This window comes from Canis lupus, chromosome 16 (genome assembly GCF_003254725.2).
Source record: "Canis lupus dingo isolate Sandy chromosome 16, ASM325472v2, whole genome shotgun sequence".
In the NCBI taxonomy this organism is placed as follows: domain Eukaryota; kingdom Metazoa; phylum Chordata; class Mammalia; order Carnivora; family Canidae; genus Canis; species Canis lupus.
The window spans coordinates 27,384,492-27,406,046 of NC_064258.1; the positions used below are offsets into that span (position 1 = coordinate 27,384,492).

General features: G+C 36.1%; 2 protein-coding genes across 14 annotated transcripts in view; both read right to left on the reverse strand.

Moving 5' to 3' along the window:
* ADAM32 (ADAM metallopeptidase domain 32) overlaps positions 1–8,133 on the reverse strand; it is a 182,315-nt gene extending 174,182 nt beyond the window's left edge. For 8 of the 13 annotated variants that reach the window (XR_007402624.1, XR_003130885.3, XR_007402626.1 and 5 more), the window contains exon 1: positions 7,920–8,073. Coding sequence is in view for 7 of the 13 variants with exons in the window: in XM_025434684.3 (XP_025290469.1) it covers positions 7,920–7,977 (58 nt within the window). In the remaining 6 variants the exon portion in view is untranslated. Of the gene's footprint in view, positions 1–7,890 lie in introns of all 13 variants that reach the window. The other 5 variants (XM_025434524.3, XM_049094841.1, XM_025434901.3 and 2 more) reach the window with 4 other exon arrangements.
* Positions 8,134–10,753: 2,620 nt separating this feature from the next.
* ADAM9 (ADAM metallopeptidase domain 9) overlaps positions 10,754–21,555 on the reverse strand; it is a 138,347-nt gene continuing 127,545 nt past the window's right edge. Inside the window, exons 20-22 of the mRNA XM_025434316.2 lie at positions 20,574–20,661; positions 13,941–14,008; positions 10,754–12,205 (exon numbers count right to left, since the gene is read on the reverse strand). Coding sequence (XP_025290101.1) covers positions 12,112–12,205; positions 13,941–14,008; positions 20,574–20,661 — 250 coding nt within the window. The 3' untranslated portion in view covers positions 10,754–12,111. The remainder of the gene's footprint in view (positions 12,206–13,940; positions 14,009–20,573; positions 20,662–21,555) is intronic.

Sequence of the window (21,555 nt, forward strand, 5' to 3'; positions counted from 1 at the left end):
TGGGGGCTCTGAAACTTCATACCCAGCAAAATTTTCATTCAAATACAGAGGCAAAAGAGATGTATTCACAAGCAAAATCTTAAGGAAACTAGTTCAACGTGCCTGTCACCAAAGCCAGAGAAACTTCTCCAAATGAAGATACCAATAGAGTTAAAGTAAAAGGTTAGTAGTAGGTATTAAATAAATATATAATAAGGCTAAAACAACCATGAGAATTATATTTATTTAGTAGAGAGCAAATGATATAGACATAACAACATATATAATAATGTCAGGCAGTAAAAAGAGGAATACCATATGTGCATACTGATTTCCTTAAATTTATTGCAATGTGGTCCAAAAAGAATTGTGATTAAAGTTGAAAATCAAGTGCTAGAAATACATATTATTCAATTGCATAACAGTATAGAAGAACTAAGATTTAAAATAACCAGTCAGGGATCCCTGGGTGGCGCAGTGGTTTGGCGCCTGCCTTTGGCCCAGGGCGCGATCCTGGAGACCCGGGATCGAATCCCACATCAGGCTCCGGGTGCATGGAGCCTGCTTCTCCCTCTGCCTGTGTCTCTGCCTCTCTCTCTCTCTCTCTCTGTAACTATCATAAATAAATAAAAATTAAAAAAAAAATAAAATAAAATAACCAGTCATATAATTAAGGGGCGAACAGGATGTGGGAAGAAGTAGTAAGATACTACATTTTCTAATTATTCACAATGAGGAATCACTATTATTGCCTAAATAACAAATTTATTATGTAAAACCCTATAGATATTCCAAATTGAGAAGAAAGAATTTACACAAATGCATCCAGAAAATAAACCAAATCAGATTTTTTCAGTGACTTTACCAAAACAAAAGTATGAAATCAGAGGAGTATTACATAATTACGAAGCTCTAAGATCAAAAATCTCAGTCTTAGCAACAAGTCTAAGTAGGATGAAATAGCCAACTAAAAGAAAAATTTTCGTCTGCTTTCAGCTCAGGTTGTGATCCTGGGGTCCCAGGATCAAATCCCACATCTGGCTTCCCGCAGGAACCTGCTTCTCTCTCTGCATATGTCTCCATGTCTCTCATGAATAAATAAATAAAACCTTTTAAAAAAGAAAAATCTTCATATTGGATCTACAAAATCAAAACCCAATTACTCAGACCTTGTATGGAATATTAAATACTTGCTCTAAGCTAATTTTTAAGGACTTAAAATATAACTGTGGTTCACTTCAGGAAAAGATGGATGCTTACAAGACGACTGGTGGTACCTCAAATTTAGGGTCAAATCTGAGTTTCCCATGGGTCTGTGAATTCCTCCTATCATAATATGCCCAATTATGGAACAGCATGTGGAAACAGATATAATCAATATCTTGTGGAATCCCCACTTGGTCTCCCTGACCCACAGAATTAGGATTATTACAGTAAGAAGGACCAAATGGAAATCTCTGAATATCATATGCACCATCACCAAAACATTAAACCAAGTCTTTCTAAACCCAGAAGTAGTCCAATCCTAAAAAGAACTGAAATATACAAGAGTAGTGATTCCTATTTTCCTATTTTGTTTAAGTTGTGCAGATGATAAGCAATAATGTAATGAGTTAAGTTTACTCAGGCGATGACTGCAATGTTCCAAATATAGTCTGAAGCGAAGGAAAGCAACACAAGCACTGGCACCTGTGTGCAATTCCTGATAGAAAAAGGTGTTTTCTCTATCCCAATAAGCAGAGAATTCTAGGAGCAAGTTTGCATTCTCTCTTGACAATGAGAGCAATGTATGTAACTTCACCGTCCATACTGCCTCAGGTATTTATCATTTTTAGTTCTAACATCTCATTATCTGTGGTAAGTGGAATAATAATTGCTTTCCAAGATGTCCATACCCTAATCCCAGAACCTGTGAATATGTTAGGTTACACAGTAAAGTATATTTAGGGTTGCCAATAAGCTGACTTTAAAATAGTGAATTTATCCTGGATTATCCATGTGGTCTTAATTTAATCACAAGGGTCCTTAAAAGAAGATGAATAGGGCAGAAGAAAGAACTAGAAAGATGGTAGTCTGAACACAACTCAGCCCAATGCTCCTAACTTTGAATTTGAGAGGAAGGGGGCCCAGCCAAAGAATGCAAACAGCCATTAGAATCTGAAAAAGGAAAGGCAAAAGATGATCTACTACAGCCTATGGAAGGAACACAGTACGGCCAAGGCCCCAATTTTAGCTCAACTGAGACCCACTTTACAAAGTGTAAGATAATAAATTTGTATTAAGCCACTAAATTTGTGGTAATCTGTTATAATAACAATAACACTAATACGTCATCTAAGAGAAAATTATTCTGGAATTCTGGAATGAAACTGGACCACTACCTCACATCACATACAAGTATAAATTCAAAATGGATTAAAAACTTGAATATATAACCTGAAACCATTAAACTCCTACAAGAAAAAATAGGCAGTAAGTTCTCTGATATCAATCTTGGCAATATTTTTTGGATTAGTCTCTTCAGAGAGGGCATATAAATTAAAAATAAATAATGGGATTACATAAAACTAAAAAACTTGTGCAGCAAAGGAAACCATCAACAAAATGAAAAGGCAACCTACTGAATGGGAGTAGATGTTTGCAAATCATATATCTGATAAGGGGTTAATATCCAAAATATATAAAGAACTTACACAACTTAATATCTAAAGAAAACCCAAATGAACAACTCAATCAAGAAATGGGCAGAGGACTTAAATACACATTACTCCAAAGAAAACATACAGATGGCCAACTGGCCCAAGAAAAGATGTTTAACGCCTTTAAATGTTTTTTTGTTTTGTTTTGTTTTGTTTTTTTTTTATGATAGTCACAGAGAGAGAGAGAGAGGCAGAGACACAGGCAGAGGGAGAAGCAGGCTACATGCACCGGGAGCCCGACGTGGGATTCGATCCCGGGTCTCCAGGATTGGGCCCTGGGCCAAAGGCAGGCGCCAAACCGCTGCGCCACCCAGGGATCCCCTAACGCCTTTAATCATCAGGGAAATGCAACTCAAAACTACAATGAGATATCACTTTATATCTATCAGACCGGTTATCAAAAAAGACAAAAAATACTCAGTGCTGGCAAGGATGTGGAGAAGAGAAAACCCTCATATACTGTTGGTGGGAATGTAAATTAGTGTAGCCACTACGGAAAACAGTATGGAGGTTCTCAAAAAATGAAAAGTAGAGCTATCATGTGATGCAGTAATTCCATTGCTGGATATTTAGCCAAAGAAAACAAAAACACCAATTCAAAAAGATATATGCACCCTTATGTTTACTGCAGCATAATTTATAATAGTTAAGATATGGAAGCAACCAAAGTGTCCATCAATAAATGAATGGATAAAGAAAATCTGATATATATATATATATATATATATATATATATACACACACACACACACAAATGTACACAATGGAACATTACTCAGCAATAAAAAAGAATGAAATCTTGCCACTTGTGACAACATAGATGGACCTAAAGGGTAGTATGCTAAGTGAAATGTCAGATGAAGAAAGATAAATATCATACGATTTCACTTATATGCAGTATATATATGCAAAACAATTGAAAACAGGGACTCAAATGAGTACATGTACATATATGTTCATGGCAGCATTATTCATAATATCCCAAAAGAAGATGCGACCCAAATATCCATCTACAGATGGATGGATAAACAAAATGAAATATATATTTATTCATTTATATTCCACACAAAAGAATATTACTTGGCCTTAAGGAGAAAATTCTGACATGTACTCAACATAGATGAACATTGAGGGAGTTATGCTAAGTGAAATAAACCAGTCGCAAGAAGGAAACTACTCCACAATTCCAGTTATATGAGGCACCTAGTATGGTCAAATCCACAGAGACATAAAGTAGAATGACAGTTTCCATGAGCTGCAGGGAGAAGGGAATGAGGAGTTAGTGCTTAATGGGTACTGAGTTTCAGCTTGGGAAGATGAAAAAAGTTCTGGAGATGGATAGTGATGATGGCTACACAAGTGAATGTACTGTATGCCATTAAACTGTACACTCAAAAATGGTTAAAATGAGTACCAAGCTGAAATCATAGATCTGAAAAATGTAATAAATTAACTGAAAATTTCAGTAGAGAGGTTCAACAGACTAGACGAAGATTAAAGGAGTTCATCACCATGAAGAGATCTGCCTTATAAGAAATGTTAAAGAGAGCTCTTCATGCTGAAACAAAAGGACACTAATTAATAACATGAAAACATATGAAAGTATAAAACTCACTGGTAAAGCTAGAAAAAAATCTACAAAAATAAAGAAGCTGAATATAGATATTTTCCTCAATTAGTTTCTGTTTAAAGAGCAATAAACTATAAAAATCAGTGAAAAAAAGTTAAAACGGTAAGCTTTAGGTTACATGTATTTTATCACAATTTGTAAGCTGTTGTATAAAGGGTATAGCACTTCCATTTTGCAAGATAAAAAGGCTCTGGAGATAGATTACGCAATAATGTGTATATACTTAAGGCTACTGACCTGTATGTATGCTTAAAAATGGTTAAGACAGCAAGATTGAAAGAAACAAAGTTAATATATAAAAGTCACTTTCCTGCACAGCAGCAATGAATGAACAAGTAGAGTTTGAAATTTAAAACACAATGTCATTTATATGAGCATCCAGAAATAAATGAAATACTTAGCTTAGTCTATGTTCAGGGAGAGTACAACTCAATACTGTCAAAATGTCAGCTCTTCTCAACTTGGCTTTATAGATTCAATTGAATTAGTTAATCAGAATCCCATTAACTCATTTATTCTAAAGTTTATATGAAGACGCAGATTAGCAAATTCAATACTGAAGGAAAAGAATAAATTGAAGACTGCCACTGACTAAATGACTTCCTATAAAGCTACAGTAATCAAGAAAGTGTGGTATCGGTGAAAGACCAAACAGATCAATCAAACAGAATAAAGAGCCCCCCCCCCAATCTACATAAATATAGTCAACTGATTTTTGATAAAAGAGCAAAGGCAATACAATGGAGCAGATGGTCCTTTCAACAAATGGCATTAGGATAATTCCCACATGCCAAAAACAAAAAAAAAAAAAAGAATCTGACACAGACTTTACACATTTCACAAAAATCAACTCAAAATGGATCATAGACCTAATGCAAATTATGATTAGGTATGGTGACAATTTTTTAGATAAAACATAATGCATGAAAAAACAAAATCATAAACTTCTGTGCTGCAAAAGACAATGTCAAGAGAATAAGAAGACAAGTCACGAGCCTCAGACTAGCAGAAAATACCTTCTAAAGGTATATCTGATAAAAGACTGTTCACCCAAAATGTACAAAGAACTCTAAAAGTCAAGTAAGATATCAAGCCATGAAAAGACATGTAGGAACCTTAAATGTATATTTCTGAGTGTAAGAAGCCAATCTGAATAGGCTACATAATGAATGATTCCACCTACACAGAATTCTGGGAAAGGCAAAACTAAAGAGACAGAAAAAAGTCAGAGTTGTTGGGAGTTAGGCCAGAGGGAGGGATGAATAGGGTGAGCAAGAGGATTTTTAGGGTACTGACATTACTCTATACACTATAATAGTGGATACATGTCATGATACATTTGTCAAATCCAAAGAATGTACAGAGGCAGAAGGAATCCTAAGGTAAACTATGGACTCTGGGTGATAATCATGTGTCACTGTGGGATCACTGATTTTAACAAATGTACCAAATGTAACAAATGTGTGGGTTGTCAAAGGCAGAGGCTGTGCATGTGTGGGGATGGGGTGTATGGGAAATCTCTATACCTTCCTCTTCATTTTGCTATGAACCTAAAACACTCTAAGAAATATAGCTTATTTATTTTTAAAAAAATAATTAAGATGATAAATTTTATTTTATGTGTATTTTACTACAATTTAAAATTTAAAAACAAAGGCACTTTATTAAAAACAACTCATGAGTAAAAGATTCAAAGTTCAAGATTCCAGGAATTCTTAATACAGCACATTTTGAAAAGGTCATTGATATGTCTTAGACTCCATATTGCAACTAACTCTTACCCCTTGTCAAGTATTGATGCAGTATTCAAAGAATACTGGTAATTATCTGAAAAGGCTATTAAAATACTCCTCCCCTGGGGCGCCTGGATGCCTTACTCAGTTAAGCACCTGTCTTTGGCTCAGGTCATGATTCTGGGAACCCCAGGATCCAGCTTCACATCGAGCTCTCTGCTCAACAGGGAGCCTGCTTCTCCCTCTCCCTCTGGCTACCACTCTGACTACTTGTGTGCTCTCATTCTGTGAAATAAAATCTTACAAAACAAACAAACAAACAACAACAACAAAAAACACTCCTCCCTTTTCCAACTATATAAGCTGGATTTTCTTCATATACTTCAAAGAAAACATAGCAACAAATCCAATGCAGAAATAGATATGAGAATCTAGCTGCCATCTATTAAGCTGGACTTTAAAGAGATTTACAAAAATCTAAAATTGTGCCAGTGTTCTACACTTTTTGTTTCAGAAAATAGTTTTTATTTTTTAAATGTGTTGACTTATGTTAACAGGTAACAGATCCGTTACTGTCATTTTTAAATGAATAAAAATTCTTAAATTTCTATGTTAATTTCCAATATGACAAATAATAACAGAAACAAAACACAAGCAAAAGCTCTTTGAGAATTTCTGTAATTGGTAATGTGTAAAGAAAAATTTCCAAAAAGTCTGCAAACCACTGCATTAAAATAGTGTTACGGCGAGGATCTGTGTCCCTACAAAATTTCATGCTCAAGTCCTAACCCCAGTGTGACGGTGTTTAGAAGTGGTACCTTTGAGAGGTCATTAGGACTAGGGATGGCGGTGAAGGTGGCTCTCTCAGGATGGGATTAGCACCACTCTAAGAAGAAACACCAGAGAGCTTGCTGTCTCCACACACAAAGCAGAGGCCACTGGAGTGGCCTCAGCAAGAAAGCAATGGTCTCTTAGCCAGGAAGAAACCCCTAACCCCATCAGACCCCTACCCTGACGGCATCCTGGGCTCAGACGTGCTGTCTGCAGAACCGCCAGAAAATACATTTCTGCTGTTTAAGCCACCCAGTTGAAGGTATTTTGTTACAGCAGCTCAAGGTCACCAATACAGCATGTAACATAGCAAAAAGACTGTTAACAACCCAAAAGCCCATTAATACAAAGAACTGGCCAAATTAAATTGTGGTACCTCCAAACAGATGGAGAAAGAACACACTCCACGTGCTGCCACTGTCACAGGATGGTCAGATTCAGAACAGTGTATCTAAAATGTCGCTTTGCCTCTAAACCACCCCTAGTATATTTTTAAATTCTGAGGCTTCTTTGTACTGTTCTTTGTATCTGGCCATCACGTATCTCTGTCACTGGCAGCACCGCAGACACTTTTTTGTTGTTTTTTTTTTTTTGTCGTTCCCCCCCCCCCCCCCCAACTGCAGGACAAAGGATTCCCGTAGGAATGCCAGATAAGTCACGTTGGAACGAATGGTGAGGAGAGTGTGGCTTTTGTCTTCTTTTCCTTCAGATGTTGGGTGGAGGTCAAGAAGATTCTGGAGTGCTTCCGAGAGCGAGAAACGTCGAGACACTTTTGTGAAGTGCATGGAAAACCCCCAAGGAAGGCTACCCACTCCTCCGATTCAGAGAGAAGGCGGTCTGTCCTCGAGCTCACGGCAATCACCCTCCCTCTGGGGACTCACTTACCCATCCCCACGCCCCCTCCCCCTCCCAGGCCGGGCTTCCCGGCCCCAGGGGAGACTGTAGCGGAGCGGGGGCCGCCCTGTGACTGAAGCAGGTACTCCTCCAAAGGAAAAGGAAAACCTTCCTCTGCCCCTACCAGCGTTAACAGGGTCTCCGCGGCCTTACCGGCTCCCAATGCCAGCAAGTCGCCGAGCCCAGCAAGTAGCAGCATTAGGCGGAGCATGGTGTGGCTTCTTGGGCTCCGAGAATGGACTGAGGCGGCGGCGGTTGGGAGCGCTCGAGGCGCGCAGTGGCCGCAGCCCAGCCGCACGCGCTTGCGGGCCGGTGATCTCGCGAGGCCACGGCGCCCAGGCTCGCGCCGAGGGCGGGGGCAGCGTGGCTAGTGAACGACGCCCGCAGGGTGCGCTCACCTGGCTCCCACCCGCAAGCGCACGCGGGCCGGCAATCTCGCGAGGCCGTGGCGCACAGGGGCACGCCGGGGAGGCGGCGCCGCTGACGCGAGTGGCTCACGGGATGCTCCCGCCTGATCCCTAGCCTGCTTGAGTCCCGCGTGGCCTACCCAAGAGCCAGGGGCTCCCGGGGTGGGGGTGGGGGGGGCATCCAGGCGGCCCTGAGGGGCCCCCCCCAATGTTTCGCTAGCTTCGTGGTGATGGACCTAAAAGAACTGACGCGTTTATTGTAGGCTGTTTTGTAGCAAATGCTTCCAGATGTTTTGAAAGACGAACGTGCAAAGTTTACGAATTTAAAACTGTACGCACGCACTCCTATTTACTGAAGCTGGGTTTCCAAAATTAAAAAAAAAAATTAGCCAGATGTGCGAAAAAGATTCCAAGAAAAGGAAAAGTGAGTCCATCTTGCTATCTTCCAAGAGTCCGCTGTCATTTCTGCTCACACCCACCGCTCAGGTGCACTGTGTGATCCGGATGGTTCTTCACAAGCCCTTAGCTAGAATTCAGGTACCATTCTCTCGTTCAGAAACTTATCAGCACAGTGAATATTCACTTATTCGTATAATGAATGAGATGGAGAAGATTGTTACCCAGAGTCCCAGTAAGTATGTTCCAGTGGAAAAATTTAAGTCTCGAGCCCAGGCTGCTACCTATCTTCTCCTGCCCCAATTACTTCGGCCACTGAGGCGCCTGGTCTTTCCTGAAAAAAACATTGCCTGAGTCCCTGGGACGAAAGGGCTTCCAGCTCAGCCTCACCTCCAGTCTCCACCTGTACTATCTTTTAATTCTTTTGAAATCCCAAAGATGAAATTAATCAATCATAGTAATTAACAGAAAGACAGACACACCAACTAAAAGGCTGGTTGGGAACACACAAAAGCTCACAGGGAATCACCACATCTAAACTAACAATTGAGACGCGGTTTTACCCATGCATAGGATTTCAACAGGACCATAAATAAGCCTATAAAGGATTCGCATGAGCAAAAACAAGGCAAAAATCTACACGCAGCTTGTATCCCAACAGAACAGCCAGTTCTAGACTAGCACTGCTTCTAGGGAGTAGTTGAGCCAAAAGCTGGTTTCATCTTGCTTCAGAATTAGAAAAACAATCAGAGTTAAGTACCTTTAATTAGTGTTAAGTATTTTGAATGAAATCCTGGTTTATTTATTGTTTCTCTTCAACCTTTTCTGTTTAAATCTTTAAGAGAGCAGACTTTATATTATTCTTATGTATATCGTTCTCTCCATAACAGTAGATGTCCCATCCAGAACTTATATATCACAGTGCCTAGTGATACCTGACGGTAGAGTTTCAGTAAACATCTATGGAATTTAATAAAATCTGATTTGTGCTTAGAAAACCTGGACTGTGCTTATCTATATGGTTAGAGACCCAGGCATCTGCCTGAGAGAAATGGAAAATGCAATATCCTGAACAAGGTAATTTGTGAACATATAGTCAAACAGTGATATCAAAGTTACAGATAATTTACTTATTAAAATGTCTTTAGCAGATGGCAAAGAAGCCCTTTAATATTTGAAAATTTTGAAGTGACATCTATGACCAAGACATGTTACAATTTTTAACAGCTATCCAGAATAAACCAAGGACAAACCTAAGTGAAAATCTTATAAAACATGTGAAAAATATATATAAAAGTAAAAGTTCAGACTGATCAGTCTTTTAGAAACACTTTCTAAATATTCAAAAATCCAAGGATTTATCTAATTCTGAGAAAAATTTTAAGTTATATAGTTAAATATTACCAACATTTCAGTGATATGAATTACAGTTGCAAAAATTGAGACTATATATATGAGAAAAAGAAACAAATATTTTAGTCTTATATGAATTCATTTGGAGATTTAAACTGAAATGAAGAATCTTCATTTGGGATTGTTTATACCTTTTTTTAAATAAAGAAACATTAAAGATTGTGTTTAATTCAGTAATGAGGAAAGTGGTGAGGTATTATAGCCAGTTCAAAGGAGAATCCAAAAATCAGGAATATCGAAATAAATGTGCTATTGGAGGCAAAACAGGGAGGGATGTCAGCTGAACCTTTGCTTGCAGAATTTTCATGTCTATGGATAAGAATTACTTTGCACTGCTATCAGTTATCTACAGTGATAAAACTGTCTTACTATTGTAGAATAGTTCCTATAGAATCCTATAGACAGGAAAGGTGAGTTCTCTTCTAAACTCCAGACAATGCATACACTGAAGTACAAATTTTCCCCTATTTTTCTATATCATCCTTTATATGGACTGCTTGGCCCTCCACCCACATCCTATATATAATCTTTAATATATACCAGATTGTCAATGTATTCTTCAAAGAACTGAAAGACCTGTCTTCCTCAAAAATAATCTGTTTTCCTTTAATAACAAAAACACTACTGTGCACAATTTAGCAGAAGCCTGAAAATTAGTGAGATAATATCTGCAAAAGTTTAACTAGTAGTTTTATCTAAAATTAGTATGATGTTTAAATTAATAAGGTTATAAATAGCTGGATATTTAGGAAGTTACTGGGCAACACAAAACAGAATTTCAAGTCTTTTATTTATTGCAAATGTTATATTTGTATATGTATATATACACAAACCAAGATTTTTTGAAAAACTAATGAAATTCAATTAATAAACCGATTATTAAATTCTATTATGAAAGGTTACGAAAATTTTTTGAGTGTTTAAAATTTTACCATCCATATCATTTTTTCCAAAGTAAAAATTCATTTTTTACACAGCTGGAACAGTAACTCCTACACGCCTCACTAGCTTTTTTGCATTTATCTAAGAAAAACTTTTTCTAACTTCTTTTCTCCAGGCTAATTTCTTTGAAAACATTAGTGTCAATGGAGACATGATCCAGCACACTTCAGTAAATGTAAACATTCTAAATTATATTAATAGCAAGCTTTGAAGTTTCAGATTTTAAACTTAAAGTGCTCATGAAATTCTCAAGTGGTTTTATGATATCTCAATTTGATTGAAGATATTATAAAAGCTCCTGCTTTATTACAGCCATGTATCAACAGCATATCTGATTAGTTCTATTAAATACTCCGTACCTTAAAGTTTAATTTATTTAAAATAATGCTATTGTAAAAGAATGCCATGCTTTAACATGATTCATAATAGAAATTCTATTATTAAATTAATTTTTCTAATATTCATTATCCATAGATAGATCCATAGACTCTATTATCCCTAGAATCCATAGAATCATTTATCCATAGAATGATCATAAAAATGGAAGACAAAACTGTGTGTGAATACACACATACACTTTTAGTATACTTTGTACATTCAAAATAAGATCATGATATCTAAATTGTGGGTTTTGCGCATTCTTCTGAAGACAATATTCCTTTATTTGTGTAGTGAATGAGATAGACAAGATTCTAGCATATGATGATTAATAAGTCCGTGCAAGATGAAAAATATTAGATATTACTGACAGCTAATTAGTTTTTAAGGTATTAGATTATCACATGTTCAACCAGAAACTACATTAATGGCAACTAAGGTCAAATTTCAGAATTACATTTAAGTACTTAATGACAAAACTTAAGAATCATTACAATACCATGTTTAAAATAACATAATCCATGTTCGGTGCATTAACTTCACAGAATGACTGAATAAGACTTATTCAGTAATGGAAATGGAAATGTTATTCTAATTTCCCTGGCTTTATTGCATGTCTTATATTTCTCAATTCCCACTACTCAATTTCTGTTTTTTTTTGTGTTAGTAAAGTTTGTTTTATGGTATTTTGTTTTCATTCATAGTTGCAGCAGGAAGAAAGGATTTTCAAGAAAATATCAAGAAAAAAAGATTAGCTCAGTTCCCTGAAGATGTCTGCAAAAGTAAAGGTAAAAAAAAAAAAAAAAAATTCAAGTGAGGGAACTATATAAAGGAGGTGCAGGTGCAGGACGAGCAGGAATTAAATTTCCCTGAGATGATACTTTCGGTTGTGGTGGAGGTGGCCTGTGAGGGGAAAAAAGACAGTTAATCATGTGTTTCAACTGAATAAAATAATACTACATCATTACAAGCCTAACAACAGCATCCTTAACACTGCTGACAATTCTTGTTTTTTGTTTTGTTTTGTTTTTGTTTTTGTTTTTTTGCTGACAATTCTTAAGAGTACACTGTATTCGGAGATTATTATTCATCTTATATGCATGGTTAAAGGATGCAATCAAGACTCTAAAATGGATTTACTACATAAAGTAATGCTATTCTATAATCAAAAATATTGTATGACAGTTCTGATTTATACATTTGTAAAAGGAATAGCAAATGAAATTAAAAAGATAAATTGTAAAAGACAAGTGAGGTCACTAGCTCCCTGTTTACATAAATAAAGCTGAAATTCCAACTCAATTCAAAATATAACATCCACTCTGAGAATTAAACCTGGTATAACTTCTATACCTATCCTTAACCTCTATATTCTTCCTCACCCTTTGCATCCAATTCTAGTATTCCTCTACTCCAGTACCACACCAGAATATTACCTGGTGAATATCTGTCTCATAATTTATCCCTCTCTTGATGAGCAGCTGGATTTCAGTGCACTCTGATTACATATTAAAGATTATACCAAGAGGACACTCCTCAGTGTTGTGATACAATTGTAATTTGAAGGACTTTTAGGGGTGGGAGGGGTAAGATGCATTTTATATATTGCAAAATAGCATAGCCAGTGATCCTACTTGCTGATTTTAAGCCCAGCCATTGAGAACTGAAATATTTCAGTGCTTGTGTTTTTCAGTTTTAGAACTGCCAGTTTTTCAGTTTCAGTTCAGAAACTGTGAACTGTGTTTCAGTTCAGTTTTAGAACTGCCACATGATTCTCTTATTAGAATTTATAGTTCTGTGCTGAAATTCTCAAACTTAACTACTAATTCCGTGACATAATCATTATAGTCATTTTAAAGTCTGTGTCTGATAATGGTACTCACTGATTACCCTCTGAGTATGTTTCTATGGTATATGGCTTTTCTTGTTTTAGTCACATATTCTTTTCTTGTAGGTCTGCTCTTTTGACAGGGGAACCAAACATAAAAAATTGTAGAAATAAATTGAGGATCTAGTTTACCCTTACCACTGGGTCCCAACACAAAGCCTGGAATGATCGCCAGGGTACCTTTTCCTTGCCTGGGCTCCAGTTTCTGTTCCCTCAGCCCTGTGAATCTGTTACAAGCTCTCCTCAGCTTCCTGTCCTCTCAGTTCTCACATTCAGAATTGGCAGACATGTCCAGGACAGAAAAGTGTCTCCAGAAAGCTGGGATTACCTCTGGACTGCCTTCTTTTTCTGGGCCCCACACTTCCTCCTCACTTCCTTGGTAGTTCTCTCATGCTTTCAAACACATTTTTTCTTACATTGTCTAGCTTTTCTAGCTATTCCTAATAGGACTAACCCATCTGGTTTGCCAATGCTGGGTATTTTAAAGGCCCTTATTTTTGAATCTTAGGTACATTCAAAGGCTGCAGCACCATTTGCTTATCTTGCTCAGGCTTCTTTAAAATTGCATGTTGACACCGCACTAATATGACAAAACTAACAAAGAGTTCTTAAAAGCTTTTCTAAAAATTGTGTTCTATCTAAACTACTGGCAATAAATACCTTGTGTTAAATTAAATACAAGAGTAAATCTTAAGACATTAACCCTGGGTTTTATTCTGGTTAAGTAATCTAAGTGAATTCACTTCAGACCTTGAGGGGAACTGCTGAGGCTGCTTGGCTGCATAAGTTGGTACTGGAAATCTGTTTGCATAGATAGGCTACAAAGGAAAAAACAGTTATTACCACAATGCGCTCATAAGTATGTGTTCTATACAGTTTATTTTCTATATGAAAGTAATCAATATATTTAAAATCAATGAATAGATGACTTACAATGCTGACATTTAAAAATATTTTGCTTATTCAACAACGTTGCCACTGAATGTGGGATACATTTTTTAAAAAGATTTATTTATTTACTTGAGAGAAAGAGAGAGAGATGTGCAGGGTGTGAGGTGCAGAGGGAGAGGGAGAGCGAGAATCCCATGCAGATTCCATGCTGAATACAGAGCCTTGGCATGGGGCTCAATCCCAGGACACTGAGGTCATAATCTGAGCTGAAACCATGAGCTGAAACCAAGAGCCAGACACTCAACTGACTGAGCTACCCAGGCACCTCTATCAACGTATTTTAAATAAAAATCTTCCAAAAATGTATCGCCAAACTTGTTTGGTACCAACTGGCATTGTAAATACTGCTAAATTATAACCCTTAGTTTTGGGATTCATGATAGTCCTTCCTTGACAAGATAGATGGAATGAAGTTTTGCAATACAGCAAGAGTCTATAACAAATAAGAGTATACAGATAAGCCTCAAATAAGAAAGTAAAAGTAAGAATACCACATACCACATTATATTGGGAACAGTTAGGGAAGGTCAGATGGAATTACTAAATCACCAATGATGTGATCTTGACCAAAATGTTGTCCACTACTGCTGTTTTCTAAAGTTCTATGAGTAGCAGAATATGCAGTGTGGTGGCTTGGTCGGTTAAGGATCAGACTCTTGATTTCAGCTCAGGTCATGATTTCAGGGTGGTGAAATTGTTAGATTAAGCTCTAGGCATGGAGCCTGCTTAAGATTGTTTCTCTGCCCCTCCCCCTGCTCGCACACTCTCTTTCTCTCTCTCAGGAAAAAAAGAATATGCACAGCGTTGGGAGAATAGCTTAACATTCTCTGGGTCCTGCTGTGGAACAGGTAGTCTATTTTTTTGCCCCAAAGAATGATTTGCTTATACTTTGTAAATGGAGAAGGTACTCAAGAAAGTGTCTCATTCCCTTTCCACCAACCCATCAAAGCAGTACTTTATTTAAAAGGATAGTTAAACTCTACTTCTTGGAATTTATTTGACATATACTTTTACACATATGCAAAGACCCGTTGAAGGATCCTTGATGATGCATTTTTCTGTAGTAACAAGATTTGAAATAATCAGTTTTCAAATCTATGATAAATCCATAAGATGGACTGGTATATAATTATTAAAAAGCATGAAATACATGCTTATTACAAACAGTGAACTAAAGTGTTCCAAGTAAAGGGTACATAAAATGCTAGTTAAAATATTAATAGGCATTTTTTAATGCCTGAATGAGTTACTAGGGAGTAAGAAACATCTTAAAGACCAAAAACAATAAGACAGTATGAAAGAGTACTGAGTATGTAGCAGCATTCTTCCTATGAATGAATATCTTTCATCCTTGGTGGTCTACATTATGTGTTTTCAGGTAATTCATAGACGTAGAAGACAAAACCTGGAGCCTGAGTTGGATGGATTGCCCAAAATAAGACCTAATATAAAGCTTACGCCCCTCAAGAGCAATATTCTCACTGGATTAACTTAATAACAAAACACCTGTCCCAAAGAACAGTAGAGAAACTGCCTAAATAGAGACCTTGGTACTGATAGAAGGGGAATAAAAGAAAATCATCTCCATGGAGAATTTCTAACCATATATCCATCTTCACAAGGCTTTGGGGGCAGAGTTCATAACACTTGTGTGACCCAAAAAAACACCAACAAAAATCTTAATTTAAAGGCATAGAAGACTGACTGCATGTGGCCAATACACACTCTCTGTAGGAACTCACTATAATTCAGGACTGAAATAACTCTCCTATGTAAAATTCAAAAGAATACCAGTTTACAATCAGTATTACAAAACACACTAATGAGCCACTGCAAGAATCAGAAATAACAAACCACAGAACCAAGACTGCACACATTAAAATGATCAAATAAAGCACAAAAAAGTAGGTATTTTTAACTGTTTAAAGAAATGAACACGTTTAAAAATATAATGAAGCTACAAGAAACTATCACAAATAACCAATAGATTTGAATCTAATTTATCTAACAATGTGTGTAACGACTAGCAGAGGAGAAAAATGAAATGGGGCAAGGGGGAAACTAAATCAATCCAAAAAGATAGAAGCTTTGTGGTGTGGGGAGAAAACAGAAGGAACAGGAAAACAATGAGATCATAAAAATAATATGGTAGAAAAACTATATTAATAATTGTATTCAACATAAAGTCTCCAGTTAAAAGACAAATATTTTTTAAAATTTGTAAGATAAGATATTCTCTTTATAAGAGACAACATAAAGACAAGAGTTGCATGTAAAAAGACATAAGGTGAATATTAAACAAAAAGAAAAGCTGATATTGCTGTATTAATATTTAAAAAATGGATTTAAGAGAGATGGTCTTTCCCAATCTCATACATAAGGACTCTAACTACTGACAGCTGAAAGCCTTTTAAAAATAGCTATCAGGAACTGCTTTAGGGACTTCTCACCATCAACATGAAAGATGTTACTGCAGGAATATGGGGAAGTATTTAAATATGCTAAGGAAACTGGAAGTTTTTCCCCCAAAATCAGGAATACAAGGATGCTTGCCTTTACCACCACTATGCAACACAGTACTGGAAAATCTAGCCAAAACAACTGGAGAAGAAAAGAAAATAAAAGACATTCAAGTTGGAAAGAAGAAAACTACCTCCATTCACCAATAATATCCTAAAAAAAAAAAAAAAACAACAACCCTGAAGCGTCCACAAGAAAGCTAGTAGAGCTAATAAATGAATTCAGAGGAGATGCAGGATGTAACATGAACATGCAAAAAATCAGTTTTGTTTGTGTACATCAGCAATGAAAAATCCACAAAGAAAATTAAGAAAGCAGTTCCATTTACAATAGCATCCAAAAGAGTAAAACACCTAGGAATAAACTTAACCAAGAAGGTCAAAGACTGGGCAGCCCGGGTGGCCAGTGGTTTAGCGCCACCTTCAGCCCAGGGTGTGTTCCTGGAGACCAGGGATCGAGTTCCACATTGAGCTCCCTGCATGGAGCCTGTTTCTCCCTCTGCCTGTGTCTCTGCCTCTCTCTCTCTCTCTCTCTCTCTCTCTCTCGCTCACGTGCTCTCTCTCTCTGATAAATAAATAAAATATTTTTTTAAAAAAAGGTCAAAGACTTGTATGCTGAAAATTACAAAACACTGCTGAAAAAAATTAAAGTAGACCTAAATAAGTGGAAAGACAACTAGTGTTTATGGATTCAAAGACATAATACTGTCAGGATATGTCAATATAACCCAAAGTGATCCACAGATTCAACACAAACCCTATAAAAATTCCAACAGCCTTTTTTGCAGAAATGGAAAAGTAGATTGTCAAATCATATGGAATCAAAAGGGCCTTAAATAACAAAACAATCTTGAAAAAGAAAAAAAAAAGTTGGTGGACTCAAACTTTGCAATGTCAAAACTCATTACAACTCCACAATAATCAAAATAGTGTAGAACTGCCAGAAATATGGAAGTAGAGCCCAAATGAACAGAATTGAAAGAATAGAAATAAACCTATACATTTATAGGCAACTGATTTTCCACAAGGTTCTAAGTCCATTCAATGAATAAAGAATAGTCTGTTCAAGAAATAGAGCCAGGACAAGTGGATTTCTACATGCAAAAGAAAGGAGTCAGGGATCCCTGCGTGGCTCAGCGGTTTAACGCCTGCCTTCAGCCCAGGCCATCATCCTGGAGTCCCAGGAAGGAGTCCCACATCAGGCTCCCTGCATGGAGCCTGCTTCTCCCACTGCCTGTGTCTCTGCCTCTCTCTGTGTGTGTCTCTCATGAATAAATAAATAAAATCTTAAAAAAAAAAAAAAAAAAGTTAAACCCCTGTTTCATACTATATGCAAAAATTACTCAAAATGGATCAAAGACCTAAATATAAGAACTAAAACTTTTAAAACAAACAAGTAAATCTTCACATCTTTGGATTTGACAATGGATTGTCAGATATGATATCAAAAGCTCAAACAACAAAAAAAGATAAATTGGGCTTCATAAAAATTAAAAACTTTTGTGCACCAAAAGACATTATCAACAAAATGAAAGACAACCTACAAAATGGAAGAAAATATCTACAAATCATATTTTTGATCAAGTGTTAATATCCAGGACCTACAATTCAACAACAAAAAGACAAGCAACCCAATTTTAAAAATAGGCAAAGGACTTGAATACACCTTTCTCCAGACAAGATATACAAATGGCCAATAAGCACATGAAAAGATACTTAACATCACTAATCATTAAGGAAATGCAGATCAAAACCACAACAAGGTACCATTTAACGTCCACTAAAATGGCTATAATAAAATTTTAAAAACAAAGCAAAGCAGAAAATCACAAGTGTTGACAAAGATGGGAAGAAATCCGAACACTCATGGTAGAAATGTAAAATGGTGTAGCCGCTGTGGAAAAACCATTTGGTGGTTTCTCAAAAAGTTAAATATAGATTCATGATATAACATATCAATTCTACTCTTAGGTATTACATCCAAAGGAGCTGAAAATAGGTACTCAAAAAAAAAAAAAAAAAGTCGGTACTCAAACAAGTACGTGTGTGTGTGTGTGTGTGTGTGTGTGTGTGTATGTATGTTCAGGGCAACACTATTCACATTAGCCAATAGGTAGAAACAATCCAACCACCCATCCATGGAGGAATGAATAAGCAAAATCTTGTATATACATAAATATATAATTACGTGATATGTAAATAAATAAAGTTCTCATATATACTACTATAGGGATGAACCTTGAAGACAGTGCTATATGAAATGTCAGACATAAAAGAACAAATACTACATGATTCCATTGGTAAGAGGTATCTAGAATGGACAAATGCACAGAAGTAGAAAGTAGAAAAAGACCCTGCATAGTCAAAATAATCTTGAGGAAGAAAGACAATGAAGGGGGCATCACACTTCCCTGATTTCAAACTATACTACAAAACTATAATAATCAAAACAATACAGCATTAGCAGAGAAACACACACATAGGTCGATGGAATAGAAAAGAGAGCCCAGAAATAAACCCATACATACATGATCAATTAATTTACAGCAAAGGAGCCAAGAATATACCATGGGAAAAGAACAGTCTCTTCAATAAATCATACTGGGAAATCATAAATCATACTGTCCAATTGGACAGCCGCATGCAAAAGAATGAAACTGGACCACTATCCTACACCATACACAAAAATTAACTCAAAATGGATTAAAGATTTGAATGGATGACCCAAAGCCATAAAACTCTAAAAAGAGTGGCTCTTGGAGGGAATTTTCTGGATTTGATACCAAAGCAAAAATAAACAAGTGAGACCATGTCAAACTAAAGAGCTTCTGCATGGCAAAGAGAACCATTAACAAATGAAAAGCCAGTCTACTGAATAGGAGAAAATATCTGCAAATCATATATCTAACAAGGGGTCAATATCTAAAATATATAAAGAACTCATACAACTCAATAATAAAATAAACAATCTGACTAAAAAATAGAAATACTGCATTATATAGTAATTCCACTTCTGGGTATTTATCCAAAGAAAACAAAAACACTAACTCTAAAAGAGATCTGCAATCCCAAGTTCACAGAAACATTATTTATAATAGCCAAGACATAGAAGCAATCCAAGTTCCCACTGATGGATGAATGGATAAAGAGAAAGAGAATATATCTATGTATCACATTCTCTTTACATATATATATATATGAAAAAATATATATGTAAATATATAAATACATAATATATATTAATATATAATATATATAAATGAAAAAATACATAAAATAAATAAAATACTATACTCAGCCATAAAAAGGAAGGAAATCCTGCCATTTTCAATAACATGGATCAACCTCGAGGGCAATATACTAAGTGAAATGAATCAGACAGAAAGACAAATACTGTATGATCTCGCTTATATGTAGAATCTTAAAAACACACACACAAGGATCCCTGGGTGGCGCAGCGGTTTGGCGCCTGCCTTTGGCCCAGGGCGCGATCCTGGAGGCCCAGGATCAAATCCCACGTCGGGCTCCCGGTGCATGGAGCCTGCTTCTCCCTCTGCCTATGTCTCTGCCTCTCTCTCTCCCTCTGTGACTATCATAAATAAATAAAAATTTAAAAAAAACAAAAAAAACAAAAAAAACACACACACATATACACAGAGAACTACAGATTGGTGTTGCCAGAGGTGGGAGTGGGGGATGGATGACATTGGGTGAAGGGGGTAAAAGGTACAAACTTCCAGTTACAAAATAAATAAGTCATGAAAATGTAATGTATAGCATGGTGATTATAGTTAATAATATTCTTAAGAAATTATCCATGCTTATTGCTATATCCATGTAATAATTATTTTTTAAATTTTTGCAATGTGATACCATAATATTAAAATTTTTTTTGTTGTTGTTTTAAACTTACAGCTTCTCTGGGAGGAGTCACTGAAGAAACATGTCGAGGAACGCTCACTGGTTGTCTAGAAGCTTTTGCTTGATTTTTGCCATCTGATCTGAAAGAGACAATTATTTTTGAGCTAAAGTAAGTTTAGAATGTTTCTACATGATATGTTACGTATACCTTGCATTTTCTCAATTATAAAATAATGATGATCATAATGATAGCTAAAATTTTATGGCATTTTTTAACAGCATTCACACGTTTTTAATCCTTACATATTAGAAAGTTTTATTAGCCCCATTTTACAACTAAAAAACCTGAAATTCTAAGAAACCATAAAATTTAGCCAATTAGGCCACTATTTCTAAAACTTTTCTCCTCAGGTCTTCCTAAAATCAAATAATAAATGCATATTATTAGGCTGAATACACAAAACATGAAGTAGTCATTCTAAAAAATAGTGTAAGGAGCAAAGACGCTGGTAGGAAAGGTTATCAACTAAGGAGAGACAGCTGTAAGGAGAGAGCTATGGTTATGGAAGTAAAATTTCAGAAATGGAGACTGGAGAATTATCTACAGATTGGTCAGTTTGAGTGTGAAAGGAAGTAAGAGAAAGAAAGAATAAGAAGATAAATCTTAGGCTATATTAAAAATTAAAGCTAACATCAGGATACTCTAGCAAAATATTATGTACTAAGTAAGAAATCATTATTATAATAAGCTGGCCTTTTTTATTTTAACACAAACTAGTTTTTGAGTAATTATATTATACCAGCAATGTGCTATGGATTTTATTTGTTAATATTTTTGCATTTAATCCTCACATCAATACTAAGAGACAGGTAATATTACTCCTATTTCAGAGGAAGTAAACTAAAGCTCAGAGTTTTATTCATTTATTCCAGTTCATAATTCTAGCAAATGACAAAACTGAAACTTGAACTTAGGATCTGATTACAAGGCCATGCTAATATATGTTATATTCTAATGCCAATATGTTAGAAGT